General features: G+C 38.7%; 1 protein-coding gene across 8 annotated transcripts; it reads right to left on the reverse strand.

The window, feature by feature from the left end:
* Positions 1 to 389: 389 nt before the first annotated feature.
* On the reverse strand, positions 390 to 20,930 carry ppfibp2a (PPFIA binding protein 2a). Of its 8 annotated transcripts, XM_025906746.1 has the most exons (24): positions 20,834 to 20,930; positions 19,630 to 19,877; positions 16,605 to 16,691; positions 15,478 to 15,591; positions 13,704 to 13,835; positions 11,801 to 12,094; positions 11,447 to 11,539; positions 10,131 to 10,242; positions 9,897 to 9,929; positions 8,474 to 8,535; positions 7,762 to 7,840; positions 7,486 to 7,610; positions 7,293 to 7,360; positions 7,150 to 7,210; positions 6,763 to 6,901; positions 5,716 to 5,839; positions 4,159 to 4,287; positions 3,734 to 3,884; positions 3,427 to 3,538; positions 3,099 to 3,187; positions 2,792 to 2,914; positions 2,231 to 2,356; positions 1,913 to 2,101; positions 390 to 1,815 (listed from the first exon to the last, which is right to left on the reverse strand). In XM_025906746.1, exons 1-24 carry the CDS (start codon positions 20,895 to 20,897, stop codon positions 1,594 to 1,596), a joined length of 2,976 nt encoding a protein of 991 aa, XP_025762531.1. In that variant the 5' UTR covers positions 20,898 to 20,930; the 3' UTR covers positions 390 to 1,593. The 8 variants fall into 8 exon arrangements, with proteins under 8 accessions (XP_025762531.1, XP_025762534.1, XP_025762532.1 ...); XM_025906749.1 differs by lacking the exon at positions 11,801 to 12,094; XM_025906747.1 differs by lacking the exon at positions 9,897 to 9,929.
* Between the last annotated feature and the right edge of the window lie 340 nt (positions 20,931 to 21,270).

A 21,270-nucleotide genomic window follows, 5' to 3' on the forward strand; every position in this document is an offset into this window, starting at 1 on the left:
GTGTTCTCTGTTAGAGAACTAATGATATGCAAAGGTAAAAGATTCACTAATTATTGTGTTTGGTCTAATTGAGGCTGTGTGCTTCTGCAGGAAGGTTAAGAGGGAAACTGACTGCTGCCCTGACTGCCAGCTCCAGAAATGCTGGCAGAATCCTAGTAAATTCCCTAGCTCTGCAACCGTGTGCAAACACACCCACACTGAGCCAGTTATTAAGACTTTATTTGGAATACTCTGACCAGCACTGTCACTTTCTATGTCTCATTTAGAAAAAAGCTAGGCAGAATTAGATGAACAGGCAGTTACTCATCATGTGTGAGCTGCTATATCACCACAGCCTGGTTGAACCTACAGATGAAAACATAAATGTTTTTTAGTCATATAGCCATAGATGCATTCAATTCAATTTTATTGCATCAAAGTAAAACATTGTTAACATCTTGATTTATGCCTAACATGAAAAATCAGAAGTTTGAAGATGAATAGACAATGGATTTCCCTTTTCCTAAGGTATTATTGCATTTGTTTTGGGATGGGTGGTTGGTGAATGGGGTCAGGTCAGAAATAGTTGCCATGGAAACTTTACAGTGTTTCCATTTTATTTTATTCTGACTTTACAATAAAGCCAAAGAACATTATTCTGGGGATAACAGTTACTTCACAATGACTGCATATATTTACCCCTATATATGCTTTAGAGGATGCTTTAGAAAAAATATTTTAACTGTGTGAAAACTATAAAACTACTCCAATATAGAGAACATTAGTTTTTTGATTAATTTATTAAATCATCAACAAAATCAAAACATGCACTATTGCACCATTGTCAGTTCCATTAAAACAGATATTCAGGCTTTCTCCTGATCAAGAGTCTGAATGGAAGAGTCATAACACTCCTTTTCTAAAACTGTGATATCAATTCTTTGTGTCTTATTAAAGTTTGACCGTTACTGGGCAGTCTTTAGTCACTTTAAGTCTTTAAGTATCAGATGGCATCACAAATTATTGGAAACTAGTGTTATGGATTTTTTTTTTAAAAATCTAAATATAATACAAGTTTTTAATACTGCAAATGAGGACAAAATTGGGGTTCTAGGTTCCCATAAACCAACAAGCCTTATTTGAAGCTGCAAAAAAATTGTTTAATCAGATTTATACAGAAGCCTTAAAGGTAACTTTAAACGTTTTGAAGGTAGCTGATCTGTTATTACACTGTACAAAAATCCACATGTGCAACAAGAAAAGGTCATCATTATTCTTACTAAGTCTAAAGAAGTCTACATACAAAATAGTTGATAAAATGCTTAAAAGCAAAATTGTAAGCCTTGGAATTCCACTGTATAAGGAATGCAGAGTAGCTTTATTAAAACAATTCAAACACTGTCATTAATCGTCACCTTCTTAAGATGAATATTATCTGATTAAATAAACATTAACAACAATTAATAATTGCTAAATACTGCATCACAGCCCTTTTAGCAAATTACAACGCAGATGCATCATGGGTAAATATCTGCATTAGAATTTCCTCTGGATTTATGAAGTCACTTAGATATACGTGGGGTGGAGAGCATGGAGTTCCGTGCTTTATTTTAATTATTGTTTGGGGCCATTAGTTTGAGCTTTGATCCCCACTTGTTCCTCCCCCTCAGCCTGTCTGTCCAACCTGGGGCTGAGGCCCCTTTGTGCTGAAGATGCCAGGCGAGAAACTCCATTAACTGTTAGTGCTCCACTGTCTATCGGGCAGATATAGTCCGCAGATTCATCAGGCTTCCTCTTTCTGAGGTGACTGAATTGCGTGAAGCCCAGCTTCTTCGGCTAAAAACACACAAAAAGGCCAGTGTATTAACAAATAATGTTGATGACAGGCTGCAACAGCAACAAAGCATTTCACTGATTTAAATAGTGATCTTACCTTTACTTTTGCGGTCGTAGTGAGGGGCACATGGCCCGTAGCATTGCCATATTCTCGTTTCTCCTGCATGGCCTGAAGCCCAACCAGAGCAGAAAATGCAGTTGCGAGATGACGACGGAGCAAAGTCTTTTGCGGAGGAATATTTAAAAGCAGGGCCAAAGTCTCTGAGCTGAAGCGAGGCTCCAGAATCTATGTTTGCCAAAGATAAAGGCAACATAATTAACTCTCTGCTCACATCTAATATAAACACATACAATTGGTATGATCGCAAAGAAAAGAATCACGCTTCTAGACAAGCTCAAATTTTACATGACTTACAATCAGTCCACCGTGAACACCGCTGCCCCGTAGATTAGGAGCGTACTCAGCTAGGTCAACTGCTCTCAGCCACTCCATCACACAATGGTTAGACCATTGCACTACTTCTGAAGGAGGAGGATGTTTCTAAAAGCAAAATTAAACAAGAAAATTAAAAAACAAACAAACCACCTTTTATTATACATGTACGTGTGTATAACCTATTCTAAGCACATTAAAGAAATACATAAACAAATAGTCTTGAAGGCCTTTGAAAGCAGCTATAAAATTAGACGCTCTATCTTGACAAATATTTGACAACTATTTGTCGCCATCTTGTGGGCAAGGAATGTGATTACATCAGCCAGAGCATCACCTCCTAAATGTCTATAAAAGCTTGTTATATCTAAGCTTCAGCTGTTAAGATTTCTAATTTATTTTGCAAAGAATATTGGATAACATGAAAAAGTAGAGTAATTGTTACATAAATTCGGGTGACAAAGGAAAGTCAAAAAAATCCCCAACATAATAGGTTGATTCTACAGTGCTCTGTTTGAGGGACACAGCTTTCAAAAGTCCTACCTCCTCCACTGGCCTACGTCGAAGACAGTTTGGGTTGAATTTATTGGCATGAAGCACATGAATTGCGCACTTAATACTAAGATGGTGGAGTTGGCTGGTAACCTTTAGAGTCAAGAGATCATTCTGTGCGAACAGGGAAAAAAAAATACAAAAAAGAAATATCAGCATGAGCACAGTAGAAAATCTGTCAATTCATTATAATGCACTTTTTAGCGTTTTAAGTTATATTTTAAAGCCAGATGAATGCATTTGCAGGCCACATCTTTAACAAAAAATCTAATGCAGTATGTGTAAGATTAATCCTTACCACTGTGAGATATTGTATCATCCGACCATCTATTCGAGCTTCATGGAACTGGTCTTTATACTGTGGCAATCCAATATCATCCAGCCAGCCTGAATTGGTGTGTAAAATTAAAAAATGAATCCATCAACTTCATTCATTCACTTTAATGTTTCTTCACATGTTTAAAGCATGTCCACTGGAACTGCTTAGCTAGAAGACATTTCATAGTTTAGAGGGAAGGTTAAAATTGCATTTTTGTTTTCTTTGGTTTAATGTTCTTGTTGGTAGTTGTAGATCTGATTTACATGTGAACACATAAGCCTGAGAATTTGAAATATAATAGGCTTACGGGTGACCCAGATGTGGTCCAGCTCTGAGGACTTCTCTATAACTTTAGTAGTGAATGCCCGCAGAGCGAGCTGCAACTTCTTCCTGTGCAGTGGATTCTTCATAGCCATCTCCTGAGGTTACAAAGAACAGTTTGTCTTATCACACAAATACAGAGGTATTTTCATTTTCTCTACACATGCAATTCTGATGAAGTCTAATATTTAGACATAAAAATGAATTTTAATTTATGATATGGAGTGTAATTGATTTCAAAATTTGAGATATTTTTTTTATGTAAAAAGCTTGTAAGGGGTTTATATTCTGACCTTCTCAAAATCCTGAGGTGTGGCAGACAGAAGTGTTTGTCCATTTTCAACCCACTGTCTGGAGAGACTAACGTACTGGCCCAATCCATAGTCCTCTAGCCAGCCACACACCTGCTCCTTGGTCCACTGACTGAATGGAATATTCATATCACTGATAGGAAAGAAGTTAAAAAAAATTAACGTTAAAAATTGTTATTTTATTAGGAATTTTTTTTTATTGCCATATTTTCAAATATTTATGGTAATTTTATTAAACAACCAATTAGCCAATAGTCATGTTTCATTGTAGCCATTTGGGAAATGGTGATGAAGAGGATGTGGCATGAAAACCACAGCAGAATAGTTTAAAAGAGCAAATTACAAGGGTCAATTCAGAGATACATAACCCTGAAAATACTGTATTACAAGATCAGATAGCGTTTTACCGTGCTGAGTCAAATGATTCAGGGGTTCGGGTCAGTCTGGGACCAGCAGTCGCACGCAGTCCCCCTCTTCTAAATTGCCCAGAATCTGGATCTGTAGCGGGAAGGCCTCCAGACTGTGTTCTTCGAAGTCTGTGTGGAGAAGAGAAAATGATCTGACTAGAAACACTGCCAGTTATTAATTCTCAAAGTAATTTTTAAAAAATATACAGTTATGTTGAAAAGAAAGCTTTCAAGGTACTATGCACCTACACCTCAACTGCTTCCATAGAAACTAAGAGGGCCAGTGACAGCCAGATGCTGTTTATCAAATGGACTTGACTAGCTGATCATCAACAAGTGTGAAAAGGGAAAAGTTTAGGTAGTTTGCTGGTCTGCAGCAGTGAAGTGCATTGAACACAAAATCTTCCCAGGACTAGATGACCCAGCAATGGCAGTCAGACAATGCAATGTTACAGTCCTCCGTTCATAATATTCATATCAAAATTGTTAGAAGCAAGTGTCTTCTTTATAAAAAGAACATGGAAACCAGCTTAGGTTTGCAAAGTTTCATCTCAACAAACCACAAGAGCCATGTTCTTTGGACAGACCCAAAGAAAGTGGAGATGTTTGGTCAATGTGAAAGCCAAATACAGCATTTCAGCACAAACAGCTCATAGCAACTGTCAAGCACGGTAGTGGAGGGATAATTATTTTACCTTTGTAACCACAAGACCTGAGGAACTTGCATTTATTGAACTCCTCTGTACCGTAGGTATTCTACCGACAAATGTAATGTCATCTCTCTGAGAGCTAAAGCTAAACCAAAAGTGAGTCATGCAACAGGACAATGACCCAACCACAGCAGCAAATTTCCAACAAAATGGCTGGAAAAAGAACAATAAATCAAGTTGCTGCAGTGGCCCAGCCAAAGTGCAGACCTTAACCTGACTAAAATACTGTGGTAAGACCTTTAGAGAGCTGTACCCACAAGACTCAATGAACTAAAGCAACATTGTAAAGTAGAGTGTGCCAAAATTCCTCAACAACAATGTGAAGTTATTGTTTCTTGTTTCAAATAATATACTAAATCACAGGGTGTACTTAGTTTCACAGGACTGCGAGAGTTTGATCGATCTTTTTTATGTGACTGGAAACAGTTATCATGTATATCCAAAAAAGAAAAACAGAATAGCAAACAGAATATATTGTAAATTTAATTTACTTAATTTATCAATTCAGTGACATCTTTTTCCAGTAACAGCTAAAAAATTCTAAGTCTAAAAGTAAAGAAATAAGGCAGGGTGCATACAAGTATTTTTTATAAATATATATACATTTAAACCATCAAGTCATACATCATATAAACCATTGGGTACATGCCATGTTCACATAATTTAATGTGTTAATATATCAATCAATCAATCAATCAATCAATCAATCAATCAATCAATCATAAATGTCCAAATCAATCAAACTTTTTTTGCATTTCTTAGTTGTTGTTTTTTTTCCGGCTATCTGGCAGTCATTTAGGTTAATGCACTGTGTATTTGATGTATTTAAGTATGCTCCCAAACTCACTTTCCCCAGAGTCTCTTGAAGCTCCTGTTATTCTTCATGTATTCTGGTGAGCCGACAGCTCGCTGGCCAGAATGAACAGGGGAAGTGTCACTTGAGGTGCTGTCATCACCTTTCTCTGGCTTTCCTTTGGGAGGATACAAAAACCACAGTAAATGTTATGTAAATTACAAAGTAAAAATATGATCCAAAGTGTCTTCTACATGGCCAGTTAAACCATAAAAAAATGAAAGATGCATTTGAAAATTTGAGTTTATTATGATAATATAAGCAGACAAAGCTCCACTGTAGTCCTGCCAAATAAATCACATTTGATTGATTGCCTCTATGGATGATTAAGCTGTTTCCTGTAATTTTGGCACGGTCGACGTTGAACTCCTGATGATGATGATGGTGGTGACTGAGTAAAAACCCATAAAAAGCTTTTTGTTTTTTTCCTACATTTTCATACCAAAGAGGACATTAAGAGCAAAGTGGTGCATGCAGGGTGGCCTGCTGCTACACAGTGCTCTATTCAGTAGAGAGACTCAGGATACAGACCATTGAGTTCAGCAAATAATTCATCAGTTAATGCCCCATGAAAAAGAAAGGGATTAGAGGCTAAATTTTACAAGGTCTGATCTTCATGGTAGAGGTAGAGGCTACAGACAGTCATCTCACTCCAGCAGACTGCAGCAAAGAGAAATCAGGGTGGGGCTCAAGTTAAAATTGGTCAGTCGTGCTGTGGACGGGTGGAGCTGGGATGAATGTGGTCAATCAGAGCAAGAGAGAGGGTGTGCTCAGTATGAAAGTCTATACCATGATCCATCTGCTCTGTCAGGAGGCTCTGCAATTAGCTATGATCAAAAGTAGCCTGGTCGACATAAAGTGGTTTCCTCCAAATATGAATACCGCCTTTACTCATGGGAATTACAAGGCTATTGCCTTTTCCATAGAAATGGAGAACAGATTCTGCAGTACACCAAGGTTCATTACAGAACACCAGCCATTATATAATAAATAACCATAAACAGCAGTCAGGAAAACTTGATTTAATATGCTGGGATTTACTTTGGCTTGAGTCTCCGTCTTCACTCCCAGCTGGAGACCTTTGACTCTGTATTTCACTGCTGCTGTCTCCGATCCCATTTTGTTCTGACAGAGAGGAATTCACAGGCAGCGTGTGACTTCTCATTTCACTCGGGCCAGTCTGGATGAACAGAGTAGATACAAACAGAAAGGAAAGTGACTTTTCTAAATCATAAAAGAGTTACAAATCTGTAAATATAGAGTAAATATAAATATAAATACATCTGTAAATGTATAATTAACTGTGATTCTCTTATGAGTTTATCAGAAACAGTATAGCAGATCTTAAACTACAAAAGAACTAAGCAGAGAAGCATTGTGAGCTAAAACATTGCTCATATGAATTGTATCACATTTTAAGAAATATACCTTTTGCGCAGTTCCATTTGTTATGTCATTCATGCTGCTTGATAAAGTCTGTACTTCTGATCTGTGAAGACAATCACAATCGATAAATTCGATCCTCCTAAGAAATATTGGAATGATCCTTTAATGAAAAGCGGCTGCACTACCTGGAATCGCTGTCTTTCTGGACTGATGAAATCGATGTCTGCTGGGATACAGAACTGTTTGTCGAAGCCTGCGGTTAATAAACATTTTAATATACAATTAAAATAATTAGGCTGTGCTTATATTGAAATATTTAAGGAACTAATCGATCAGCTCTTTTGAGACCAGCAGATTAATTTATTTTTTTGCACCCACTTCAGACTTCACATCCTCCGATTTGGCACTCGAGGTGTCACCATTCTTCATCAGAACCTGCTCTTCTTCCTCACTGCTGCTTGACAGGCTCCTGCCATTCGACAATGTGTGGACAGCAGATGGTGCTACAGTAACAAAGAGAAGGATTTTGTATTCCACTCAATCAGTAGAATCCATTTCTCTTCAAAAAAATAACACATGATGGGCTTCATCACACTGAAACGTCATAATATAAGCACTACAAGGGAATGATAAAGCACTGAGTAAGCTGATTACCTTGTCTTGTGTTACTAGAGACCTCTCTGAACTGTCTGCACTGGTTCAGGAGCAGAGTGAGCTCTTCAATACGTCGGTCCTGCAGAAAACAAGGTAACAAGTGTCCAAGGTCCATAAAACACAATTAAGATGTTTATTTAAGGTTAGGAAACACCCATATGGGCTACCTGCTTCATTCAGTTACTGACCTATATACTGCACAAATGTTTCTCCTCCACCATATGGCCTTTAGATCAAAGTAATGGATAGGGATTGTGGTAACCAGCTGCACAGAGTGTGTGTTTTTTGAAGTGGTGCCCATGCCCGGTTTTGCTATGGTTCTCTTAATGTAGCTCACTCCAAAATTAGGCTTGGCAGAATGAGGCCTGCTTAAGTGTGGCTTTTCCTGAAATGGCCTGCCTTAGGGTGTGTGTACGTGTGTGTCTTCGCTGGTGTGCCACATTTAAGTCAATGTCTGTGGGTCTTTAAAGTCGAAAATACACTCGGAGGGAGAATACAAAAGCCCCTCTGTGCTATAAATGGTTGAAGGGGTGTTGCCTCTTCAAATGGCACAGCCCAAAAACTGTTACAGTAGAAGCTTCGAAGAAGCTGTGATGTTAGCATATCCATATACAGGCCAGTAGGACAGTAAACTGATGACAATGCAGATGGTAGCTTTTACTCTATAATCACAGCTGGGAAACGACAGGTTTACAGGTCACCGGTAACGTACCTTTTCATCATTGGCAGCTGCCAGTGATTTCATTCCACTCCTAAGCCTCTGCAGTTCTTGATCTATAAGGAGAAACCCCAACACTGATTATAAATCTGTATAGGCTTCTGCTCGTGTCATATAAATTTTGATATGAATAGATCTTTTTAGTAGCATATAGTTATTTAGAAAACGAGGAAAGGCGCAAACACATAAATCAATGATTTATTCATCACGAGAGTTCTCCCAACCATTTATTTTTAAATTCATCGAAGCCTTTTTTAGCCATCAATCATAGTTTGAGTCTGTGACCACCTATTGTGAGAATATGATCAATACGGAGTTTTAGTGACATTCAGACTATCATTCATGTTTTTATTTCCCCTTGGATCATTTTACTGTATTGGTCTTTTAGCAGGTTTCAGTCAGAAAGCATTACATAGACTTCAGATTGTGCAAAATGCAGCAGCCACACCTCTTGCAAGCACCCAGAAAACTGAACATATTGCATAAGTCTTAATGACTCCACACTACTGCCCAGTATCGATTTTAAGATTTTACTTATTAGCTTTAAAGCCCTTCATGGCCCGACCCCAGAATCTATACTCAAATTGCTCTTCCCATGCCGACTGATGCGCAGCCTCAGACCCTCAGGCAGAACCTGTTTCCACCACACGCTCAAAGACAAAAAGCTATCAAGCCTGTCTTCTTCTAAATCACTGCTAAAGACTCATTTACAGCGTAAGGCTTTTTCATAAATTTTATCCCTGTCGGGTCCCGTTCAAGAAAGGAATCAAGTGTAAAAACTCTGCCAAATTAAAAACTGCAGAGCCACCCATTGTAGCACCCACTTGTGAATAATGGAGAAATAAAGTAGCTTCTTCTTAGTATAGAGTTTATTTTTTTGATAGTCATTGGTTAGCTGCATCTTATTCTTTCAACTTCTGTTTTTTTATGTTGCATTTGAAGTTATTTTTTACACTGGAATCACACTATTTCCTATTCTTATTTTGTTGCACATTAATAAGTAAATTGTTATTGATATACTTATTGTTGCTGTTGTTGTTATTATTAGTCACAGACACATCTGAGCACGCAAACACAGGCACCTTTGCTGCAGCATTTGCAATCATACGGACAAGACTGCTAGTAAGTGACCATGACTGTACCAAGCAAGTAGCCCAGAGAAGCATTTATCTATGACAGACAAAAATATTATTCCTTCAGGAATCGATAAAGACAACAAAGAAGTGAAAGGGAGGAGAGATGCATCAAGTTATTGAGGAAACAAGCTGATGATTGTCAAAATGCCCTTCAGAGCAGAAGGAAATGAAAGATAATGAAACAGAGAAGCATGTCTGGAGAAGGGAAATAAATGAGAGATCAAAAGTAGACATGGCCAGTGGGTTTAGAACAATTTTCATTATGTACTGCTCAGGCTTACATTTGGTGTTTAGTCTCTTCCTGTACAACTCCTCTGAGAGAGAGAGAGACAGAAACTCATAAGACAGTTTACTTAGGGCTGAGACTGGCTTTTTCCATAGTTGTTACTTTAACTGAAAGTTAATGAATGCAAACAAGAGTCATTAACTGTGTCACCTATCAAGTTGGGTAACTTTGAGCGAGAGGCTGTTGTTGGCAGGTTGGCTGAGGGCTTGAGGCTGGCAGCTTTGCTTACCTCTCTCTGCGCTCTCTGTGGTTAAAGAGGGTCTGGCCAGCAGCTGAGAGTGCAAGCTCTCAATCTCAGCATTCTTACTGTGCAGGAGCTGCTGAAGGCTGCTGATCTCTGCCTGTGGGTAACACACAGTGAGAAATAAATGCCAGTAAGCGGGGGATGATGTGTACTGTATGTGCTATTTAAAGATTAACACCTAAAAACATTTCCACATTCATAAAAATAAGATGTATGTATGCATTTCAAGTTTAAGTGTCAGCACATGTCCTCGAGTGAAGCCCAAAACTTTTTTCCACCATTGCTTATATATGAAAACCCACAAGAAGGCACATAAATATCACTTCTCTGATGTTTAGAGTACCAAATGTTAGGTCATTGCTATCTGGAGTTTATAGGTTGTTTTGAAGCAAGTTACAGAAGGAACACACAGATGGCAATGAAATTAACTCAAGCTGATCTGTTTGCCTGTGTTTTCTATCAGCATGCGTGTGGAAGCAAATGAGCAGTGGAAAATAAACTTCATATCTCAAATACTAATCAGGACATTTGGCCCTGATGCTAGTAACCAAAGATTCCACCTGAGAACTGCAAGGAAAAATGTTTCTAGAAAATGTTGCATTTATTCATTATGGAATTCGGCAGGTTGCAATATGTTTTTGAATAACAGAGTATTCCAACTTATAATAATTATTGTCAGCCTCCCTTGAGAAATAAATACCCTAAAGCCAGTCGAGGTGTAACTATACAGTTTGCCAATTACCATTTACAGCAGCTTGTCTGTTGTGAACAAATAGATCTATGAGGGAATTAGCAGACGTGCCCTTTGAAACCAGATTTGCAAGGAGAGCAAACAAGTTGACACCATAACAAGGCATATTTAGCATTTAGTTGTGTATAGTTATTGTACCACAAACATAGCAAAAAAAAAAAAACACTGGGAGAGATGTAAAAATAATGGGAGTGTTAGAGATTTTATCATAATAGAGGACAAATGGTGAGAGCAAGTAAAAATGGGAAAAGTCTAAAAGTTAATATCATTAAATAACTCCAAATTACAACAGTAATGATTAAATAGCTATTATTAGGTCTATTTCTATCATGCTTTAACTTAGAAAGTAAAATAGCTTGCAGAGTTCCCAAATAAACATAGGTGTCTGAGAATGGGAGAACATGTGCAAAAGCAAATGACTCACTTAACTGGCAGGAACATCAGATTGGACAACTTTTAGGAAAGCTGAGTGGACAGTTAGTGGTGGAATTTGGGCAGTGATGGTGTAGTGCAACGTCCACACAGCACATAAACCTGAACTTTCTTTTACCTTTGTTGCTTTGAGTTTCTTCTCGTACTGTAACTTCTGATCCTCCAGGTGTTCAACTTTGTCCTTGAGAATCCTGAGTTCCTTAAGTAAGCCCTGTAACAGAAAGAAAAAATGTTTTCTTTTACTTTTTAAAAATGATTTATTTGTTTGTTTGTTTTTTCACACAAGACCAAGCACACTAAATGCAGCTCTTAACCATTACAGGCACTTATTAGTTTTGCGACATAAATGCTGTTGAGGCTGTTTGGTGAGCGGTTGTTTCATTTGCATCTAAACCTAAGGATCCCACACACCAGAGTAAGACAACGCATGCTGTACGCAACAACAGAAGTCATGCAAGCAAGCTATGCCTACACTTTGTCCTCCACAGTAGTACTTTTGCTCTGCATCTGAACCCTCTTCCAGGGTAGTTGTGTTTCCGTCGGCCCCATTTGGAGCGCCCTCCAGTTTGTTCATTATCCCTGAGGTTTTGTCACAAGGCACCCCCAGGTTTGAATCCTGGCTTTCAGAAGACTCAGCGGGGCACTCCACAGGAAGTCTGCTGTCAGTTGGGATCTCCAGGGCCTTTTTCTCCTGGATCTTGCTATTGATTTCCTTCTGAAACTGATATATTTGCTCCTGCAGCTCACTAATGAAATTCACTACAGTCTGCCAGATGCAGTGGGAGAGAAAAAGATTGAGAGAAATGTTTAGAAAGAAAAGACGAAACATTGTGGGGCAGGTATCTGTCTGTCTGTTTGTGTGTAAATATATTAGTAGAAATTAACCTTTTCAACATTTTTTGATGTATTTCAGGTAGATATGGAGTTTTCAATAAATAACTGATTAAACCTTTGAAAAACGTACTTCATTGGTTGGTTTCCCAGTGTCAGTCTCTTTTCAAACAGGCATTGCTAAGCAGTTGTGTATGAACATGGGCAGCTATTTATGTTGATCATAACTATATCGCCATTTTCCAATTTATTTATTTTTTGTCATTTGCAATGATACATTTCAGTAGGGGTGAATAGGTTTGTGATTATTTCAGAGGTGATGCCTGTCAGTGTTCCTTCAGAAAGCAGCCAAGCAGCCAAGTTATGCTGGGACTGTGGACAGAGGAAGTCTCATTTGAGGTCCAGTACAGCGGATATGACAGATGATCCAGAGCGCCTTGATGGCTAAATTTAACTGTGAGCTTGCTGGCTCTACAGCAAGGAGGCATGTGTAGAAGCATGAATATGTGTGGGCATGTTTGTGTAGTAGAGGCAGCAAGTGGGAGACCATTAAAGTACATTTTTTTCTACTCTGTTTATTCTAAGCAGCTGGGAAAGTTGGACTTAGAAAAGCAAGTGAGAATTAAAAATGTAACTGTAAATTAGTTAAAAACTGCAATCTGCTAAAACACATAGTGCTTTACTGTGGGGGGGTTTTCCTGCTTAACCTTTACAAAATTCAAAAGTCTTCAAATGATCTTTTTTTCAATATGGGGAGAATGATCTACTCAACCAGCAGACACCACTAAGAATAAAATTCTCTGGGTCGAAGCCTACACACACTCATATTTGGCCTGTCATCCACCATGCCTGAAGTCTTTTAACCTGAGGACACAAAGAGGCTTTGACCAGCAGTGTTTTGACAGTAACTACATACTATACAGTATCCTGTCTAGTAACAGTCCTGCTTTCCCTGCTTTCTCTTTCTAAAGTCCACACTAAATGCTCAGAGGTCTATTGGTAACCCAACACAGTAGCCTTAAGCAAATACAGGATTCAGTTGAGACTGACAAAAAAAATTAAACTCCTTGAAGACTTTTTTTTTTCCTGTAGACTTTTCCCAGGAACAACAGAGCTGGGGTTTGGTTAAATGTTTCCCTTCATCTGTCCAGAATGTGTTTACGGTCTTCCATAAAATCAGCAGCAGGCTTCAAGGCTAGATCCATCAGAACACAAAGCAGATTTTTGTGTTTACCTCATCATACCAGGAAGAGTTCAAATTTCCATGGACTGAAGTGAAGCAGAAGCTGATGAAGATTTTAGATAATCTAATTTCTCCTGTCCCCACCATTTTCAAGGTGAAATGATTGATAGCCTACCAATTAAACTGAACAAGTGAATCAACTTTTGGTAGTGCTTAATATGGCTGCTTTTTGCTTTTGGATATATATTATCCAAGAGAAAATGACAAAGTGTTACATTGCTGACTTAAAAAAGTACATTTAATTGGAGTGTAAATATCTGGTGATAGGAATTGTGCTGTTTAATTTAGTAAGAAGCCATACCTCTGCTTTGTGTTGCCTTTCACCCCCATGGCCCTGTTTTCCTTCCATGTCTGCCAGCTTTAGTTTCAGGTAGGACACCTCCCCCATAAGACTCAGCTTCTGGTTCTCCAGTGACGCCCTATGCAGGAGTTCCTGCCATCAACAACATTCAGCAAGAGCATGAAGCAACACAAACAGACATACACAAATACATTATCCCCTTAATACTTACTGAACAAAGCCAACATTAAGCATGAGACACAGCGAACTACCAGCTCTGTAATGACAGTCCCTTCTGGTTTTAGAAGCTGTTTGAGAGGCTAAATATACACAACCCATGACCACTATTTATAATGCCCATTTCACAGCTCACTCAAAACACACAGCACTGGTGGAGAGAGTGAGAGAGAGAGAGAGGTAGCAAAAGCATGCCAAACATCCTTGAACAACATCAAAATAACTTAATATCTTCAACAGGTGCTTTTGTCCTGTAAACAGCTGCCTATCAAACCCAGTGCTAAGAGAGACTGCCACTAAATGGTTCTGCGACTGTCTGTGCTGAGTGGCTGACAGGCTTGAGAGTCAAGCCAGAATATGCGGGCAGATGTATTACTAATTTGGTTGATGTCAAGCAGGTGCTAAATCACTTAAAGCCTAGAAATGATCATCGGAGGCAGGCAAACTGTATGTATGGATACATCCATTTAAAAGGCTGACTTTGGAAAGTGTCTGAAATTCTTCCAGAGTGCACATGGAAAATATTAGAGCTTTGTCACCAGAAAGAGATTTACGGCTCAGGTCCAAAGCCTCATAATGACCATGTCTCCAAGAAACCATTCCCGGCTGCCCTTTGATACTCTCCACACTTGGGCAGCATGGCACAGACAAGTAGACATTGCAAATCAAATTCACAGCTAATCAGGTAGCTAAGAAACATTTCTGGCACTCTAGAAATTTGTCAGAACTGACTGAAACAGTAGAATGGAGCTTGCACTGCATTAAAAGAATAAGACATACTACCTGGTTCATTTTCCAGTGTCTGCATGAAGTAAAGGAAACCAAAGTGTATTTCTTTCATGGATGCTGTGGTATCAGTAAATTTCCATAAGTCTATTCCATTCAGCGTTCTTTGCACTGTTTAACAAAGTCCTTGAAAGTATACACACTTGTACACTTGTAACTCTTAAAGGAGCACCACCTCATTTTCTTTTTTCTCCAGCCCATCTCTCCACCTTTTTTCAGCTGTTCCTCCTTCCTCATTTGTTCCTTTCTTCGTCCCTTTCACCCTCCCTCTGTTGTTTTCTTTCTCTCTCCCTCTCTCTCTCTCTCTCCCTCTCCTCTCCCTTTGTTTCTTTCTCTTTTAATGCCTGTTTGCAAGCAGTTCTGGTGGTTATAGATTAGGGGTGTGGCTACTCATGCTATGATCACCTGCCCAGCCAGACTAGTCTGGCCCTGCATGAACCAGACAGACATTCTGAGACGCTGTCCTGGAATGAGTCTGAGCGTCCTAAATATTTTGGTTGCTGGGGTAATCTGCAGCCAGATGCACTGGAATCTGAGCAAGGAATTTCTTTCCATGATGCTGAACTCATCCCAAATAACATTCTGAAGTTTATAAGAAAAAATAAATTAAACGATAGAGGGACAGTCTGAGGCCCTGTCCCAGTTAATTATATATGGGTAACAGTATTGAAATAATAGCTCATACCTTATTTTATTCCAGCAATAAAAGTCAAGTATTTAGTACAAAGAAGGTTTTGACAAAAATGAGCATGATTTATAGTAAGTTGAATACCTGCTGTAACATTTCCTCTGTGGAGTTGAGTTTGTGCTGATGCTCCATCAAAGAACTCTGTAAATCGCTGATCTTCACCCCCTGCGCTTCCACCTGGTCTGTCAGCACACTCACCTGTGTGTTTTTGTGAAGGTGGATGAAAAGATATTAGACATGAGGATGTCTTTTCTAAGCAAAGGTTGGAGAATAAAATGGTTTTAACATCGCTTAGATGCAAACTTTATCACATAAATACAGCCTGGGCCTAGCATTCTTCAGGATTCAGATTTTCTCTTTTACTACAAAGTTTCTCACAGTGCACTATTTATTAATATCAGCTTTTCTCAGTTAATGACTGCTGCTCATTTTTGTTGACATTTCCACATCTGTGCCAGATCAAACTGTGTAAACATTTCCTTTCCAAAGAAATGAAGTTTTTTTTGTGTCGGGGTAGGTGCTTGCCACACTTCAGTGACTCCAGCAATTTCAGCAGAAACCAGGTTAAATTTAAATCTGCAGAGAAACTATTAAGGCCACATAATAGCTAATCATATGCCAAAAAGCTGGCCCAACCAGCCAACTAGAACGGATTTTCCAAAGAAATGTTTCATGTCCGGGCTGAAGAAACAAACAGGGCATCTGACTTCTCTCACACACACAGCTACAGCACATGAAGGTGCTAGCCTCAACCTGTCTAAGACACACTTGCCGAGCAGTTTTGAGTGCGAAACACACCTACACATACTCTGACAAACAGATCACACAGAACAAGACATTCAAGTGTTGTAACGGCACCAAACCCACTTTGAAACTGTTACTTCACCCACAAGTTGAACAAAAACACAGTTACGCAACATTTGCAACACAATACTGAGACCTACCTTTGTCCTTTCACCTTCCTTCTCTCACCTCTCTTCTCTAACACTGCTATCTGATATGAGCGCTGATTAGATTTACTTCCTACTGAATGTGCAGTGTCATGTGCCCATTTTCTTTTCTTTTTCATACAGTGATTCAACTTTATTGTTACATATGTTGCCAGTGCAACAACCTTTTCATAGGTCATATACATTTTATAAACAGAACCCAATGGAGATGTGTTCAAGATGCATGAAACAAGTGAAAAGCATCCAGAGAAATGCCTGTACCTGTAGAATTAGTGATTCTTTGTCTCCTTCCAGACGGGACAAGCGCTCCTGGTAAGACTCACTGTTAGCGTTTGAATGGAGGTTTACCTTCAGAATAGAGGGCAGCAGTTAGGCTCACTAGTTACACTGCTAATTGAGAGTAGCAGCACAATGGGTCAAATCTGTCTTGCAGACGCACACACACACATTTGTATTGTGTCTAATGTGTGTAATGTGTGCAAAGACTGTAAGAGGTTTAAAAGTTCTTATCGAGCATTAAAATTTGTGTAGAACATTTTTTTACCAGCTGATTACTGGGGGGAAGTGTTGGCTGACGTCTGAGTTCTGTTTAGTCAGGGATAATTCAGAACCTTTAGTGTACAAGGGCAGTAAAGAGCAAACAAATGACCTCGAATTTCTCAAAGATCAAGCCTTTCAGCAATACTCATAGGGACATTATATACTCCAGTTTAAAAGGTCTGGACAAATGAACTCAAGCAGTTTGTGATAATTTACATTTAAAAAAATGTATAGTCTTTCAAATAGTCCATGGATCATATTTTTTTTAAACTATTTTAGCAGTATAATATTTGAATATGCACAGCATTCTTAAAATGTATTTACAGACTTCTTTTTTCTTTACCCAAAAGGATAATATATCAAAATAATATGTTGCTTACAGTCTTCTTGCTTCCTTGCCTGATTAATTGTGTTAAGTTAAAACAATACAACTCTGACATTCAGGTCTTCCTCATATCATATGTGTTGGGACAGGAACAAATAATGGCATGATAATGATGTGAATGGTCTCCCTGTTGTTTAGATCTATACACAGCATTGAAACGTATCACCAGGTGTTAAAAGTCCATATATGTTCTTTAAAAAACAGCATTACTGAAGCTATCTGAAGCTTCAAATCAGCATTATAGTTGATACATTCAGAAAAAAGACTTTTTGAGGCTATCTTGGGAGTAACTGGAAGAAGGATAATTTCTTTTAACAATGTTCAAAAGTGAGCAGTCATTTCTAGTTTTTGAATCTTTGTGTTTTCATAGTTTTGATACAAATGTTATGTTATGTTGTTTTTTATGCAAAAACAAGCTGAAAGTAACATTGCATTGTCACACAGTATTACGAACGTTAGTATTATCTATATAAACATTTTTAGATCATCAATTTTCCCCTTGCAGATTCTTAAAAAATACCAAACATATGATTAGCTTGTAGGATTGGCATGAAAAGGATTCGTTTAAGAATTCAGTAAGAATTACACCAAATGGGGGCAGTGACAAGTAACAAGTTTAATGGAAGCAAGATGGTATGTGCTATTCAAAGACTCTATAGGTTAAAGAGTCAGGAAATGATCTCACCCTGTTTGTCCATCTATTATTCTCAAACAGTTTAACATATGACGCAGAAGTAGGCTCACTAGTCAACCTTGGTTTGCTTCACTGTTAATGATTCTATAAAAGTGTTTTTTAGCTTCTTAAAAACACTTTTTGCAACCAACTTTTTTTTTAACGGAACATTGAAAAATTGGAAGCTTTTCTAACAGCCACACTTAAACTAAATGGAAAACATTTTTCTAATCACATACCAGATAAAGACATTTGGTATTTTTAATGCTTCATAGTCATTGCCCCCTTTTCTGCTCCACAAGGGACCTGTGTGTTTAAGATGGCATGTGTTCTGCAGCACACCTCCTTAGTTCAAAAACTAAACACATCTTCCCTCAAATTATCTACCATGGCAACGGCAATTATACTGTAAAAGCAACAACACTGCAAGAAAATAAACAAACAAGACCCTGCAATTTTGGTTCAGTATGAAAGTAAGAAGAGTGGACATGCAAGTGGAAAACATCTTACCTTTCTGAGCCAGGCAAAATGTTTGTAGAAATCAATATCATACTCCATTCTGCAGGCCCATTACACTGCAGGTCTGACTTTTAATGTTAAAAACTGAAAGAATTCAGCCCCTGGTAGAAACCAGAACACAAAATCCATAGCGTTTTAAAAGAATGGCTCTTTACTGTGCTGCACTCTCTATCTCCTACTTTTATAGAGCCTCCACATTGCAGTTGCAGAGTGTGCAGAGAGGATCTAGGTCCGTGTGGTTTGGAGTCTGGGCTGCCTGAGACTTTTAGAGCTGAGCTGAATAAGTCAAACTATGCCAGTTGGCTGTACTCCCTTTCTTTCTTCTTTTCCCTTTTTGTACTTCTTTTTAACTGCCCCTCTTTCCTTCTCCTGTTTCTCTAACACATGTACTCAAACTGCTACAGTGTTTACCACAACTCAGCATTTCTTCTGCATCTCATGTATGATCATTCATCTTTTTCTGCCCTGACTTCCTTTCTCTGGACTTCTCTCTGCTTGTCTCCAGTATTCTCTTGCACTGTCTTAAGTACCTTCCAGCCAAGCTAATTTTGTGGGGCTTCCTAAAGGGGAACAGGGGAGAGGAAACTTTTTGCCACACATGCTTGTCAGATGTGGTGCAGAGAAAGAAGTCAGTACAGGCAAAGCAGAAGGGGAGGGGGGCACTATAGGACACTGAAGGGGAACACGAGCATAAAGTTTACAATATCAAACTTGAGCAGAAGCATAGTAAAAGAGGGCAAAAACTGTTGAAGGACAACTCAGACAACTACTGCAGAAAAGGAAATGAAGGAGATAAGGGAGAATTAAAAAAAACAACAACCAAAAAACGGTGAGCAGCTGCTTGTGCTTTAACCAGTAGCTCTGGATCTCATTAACACTGCCATTTGCAAAAGATCCTGCTTCCAGCTCACTGCTTCTTCACAGACAGGAAAAAGCCCTCCAGGTACTGATGGCCAGGATCAAAGACCTCCAAATCATGCAGCTAATAAAATCCATGTTCTTTGTAGCGCTAGTCCATGCCAAAATATTAGTATATTTATCAATTCAGTTCTCTTGTTGAACTAGAATTAGACATTAGCTTGTAAATATTTCATACTGAGGTATGGATTTGCATGCTAGGTGAGGTGTTATATAACTCTGTTATGACAAACCTGGGAATCAGTACTCACCCCACCTCTTCCCAACCATTTTAATATAATATCTGCAGTATCATCAGATACTTGTTTTCTGAGAGCATCCTGTCCTTCCTCATCCCCCTGCCCCTCCAGCACTGCCCTGAGGGCCTCAGTCAGCTGAAGAGCCTTGAGGGCAGGATCCAAGGGTGGGGGAAGGGTCAACTGTTGACTGCATTCTGGAGATTGATAATCTTTGACATCTAACCGCACACGAGCACTGAACAGGCCTTCCCCCATTTTCCCTAGGGACACATGAAATGAATACTGTAACATTCACACAGCTTAATTATTTAACCATCCTACTAGCTTCTTACAACTTCTTGGGTATTTGTCTTAGTACACAACTGATTAAGTCAAAGTTTGGAGGAAGCGCAAGTAAGAATAGTTCCAGAAATGACCTCTTGAGGGCACTAATATGCTCTCATGCAGCTTGCTGAATGTAAATAGCATCATACTTTGACTGTGGCTTCTTAAGTCCACAAATTAGAGGTTCAGCATGTAGTAGCAGTTAGTGTAATCATCATCTCTAAACTGCAGAAAGTTACTTTCCACATATAATATCTGAAGTTAAATTATAGGACAATAATACACTCAGGACATATGGCAGACGTGGCCAGATGTATACTTTGTAAATATTGGTTTCTGCTGACAGAGTGTGATTATTAGTTATTGCACGTGAAATGGTTTTTCGCTGAAGCATGATAATGATCGAGCTGTCACCTCTATTAATAGAGCCTTGTTTTTTGACCCTTTGCAACAGCACCACTGTGGCTGTGACAAAGAGCAGCGACTCAAATGTGTCACCTCTGCTAGAAAACACAGTTGGGAAGAAGCCAAAATGTAAGTCGTGGTATTTGAATTTAGTATGCTGTGAGATTTTCAAACCAATGAGAAATATTAAAATTGCAAAAGTACTCTAAGAATGAGAAAGAATTAGGAAGACAGTTGCAAAAAGAGGCAAATCTGTTATCTCATAAAAACAATAAACTGTTTTCACTTCCTCAAGACTTGTCTCTCATGCTCTACAAATGCTTTAAAACTCTGTTATCTTTATCTTTAACTTGTTTTTCTACTTACTGTGCAGAAATGTGAAGAACTCACACTCAAATCATGTGAATATATCTGGTTTTATGCAAGCCTGCAATTACAAACTGGGCAGTCTTTTGAATTTCAGATAACATGAGTAGGGACCTCTTACCAGCAATAATGTCATCCATTTGCTCCAGGGCAGCCTCCAACATATGGCTGGCATTCGATGCCATGGCAACACGCCGTCTTATAAAGAAGCAGGAGATCCTCACTCACTGGTATGACTGGAATGACTGAGGGTGAGAGATGATCAGCAGTATGGCAGAATGCTGCAGACTACTCCTCTTCCTTGTGGCACTTAGATCTTTTTACAGCAAACAGCTGAGTGACTTCCAAGTAAATAACCTCCTGAATGTGGCTTTTGGGTTTAAACTTTCCTCTCATTTTGTGACCAGAGCCTTACCCATTGTCAGTTCTGTTATCCACAAAAAGGCAGAACTCATATTTAGAATAGTTTGTTGCTTTGTTTTCAGTGTTTGTTTGTGTATATTTTTGCTCTACAAAAGATATCTGTGAATTATTTTGATCGTGCTATAAAAAGTATAA

The sequence above is a fragment of the Oreochromis niloticus genome, linkage group LG1 (assembly GCF_001858045.2).
Source record: "Oreochromis niloticus isolate F11D_XX linkage group LG1, O_niloticus_UMD_NMBU, whole genome shotgun sequence".
Lineage (NCBI taxonomy): Eukaryota > Metazoa > Chordata > Actinopteri > Cichliformes > Cichlidae > Oreochromis > Oreochromis niloticus.

Coding starts and splice junctions, on each gene's coding strand:
- ppfibp2a (XM_025906746.1), bottom strand. CDS start 20,897: ATGGCATCGAATGCCAGCCATATGTTGGAGGCTGCCCTGGAGCAAATG. Junction 12,095..13,703: donor AAAGGCAACACAAAGCAGAG/GTATGGCTTCTT, acceptor TGCATCTGGCAG/ACTGTAGTGAATTTCATTAG. Junction 11,540..11,800: donor ACTACTGTGGAGGACAAAGT/GTAGGCATAGCT, acceptor TTTCTGTTACAG/GGCTTACTTAAGGAACTCAG.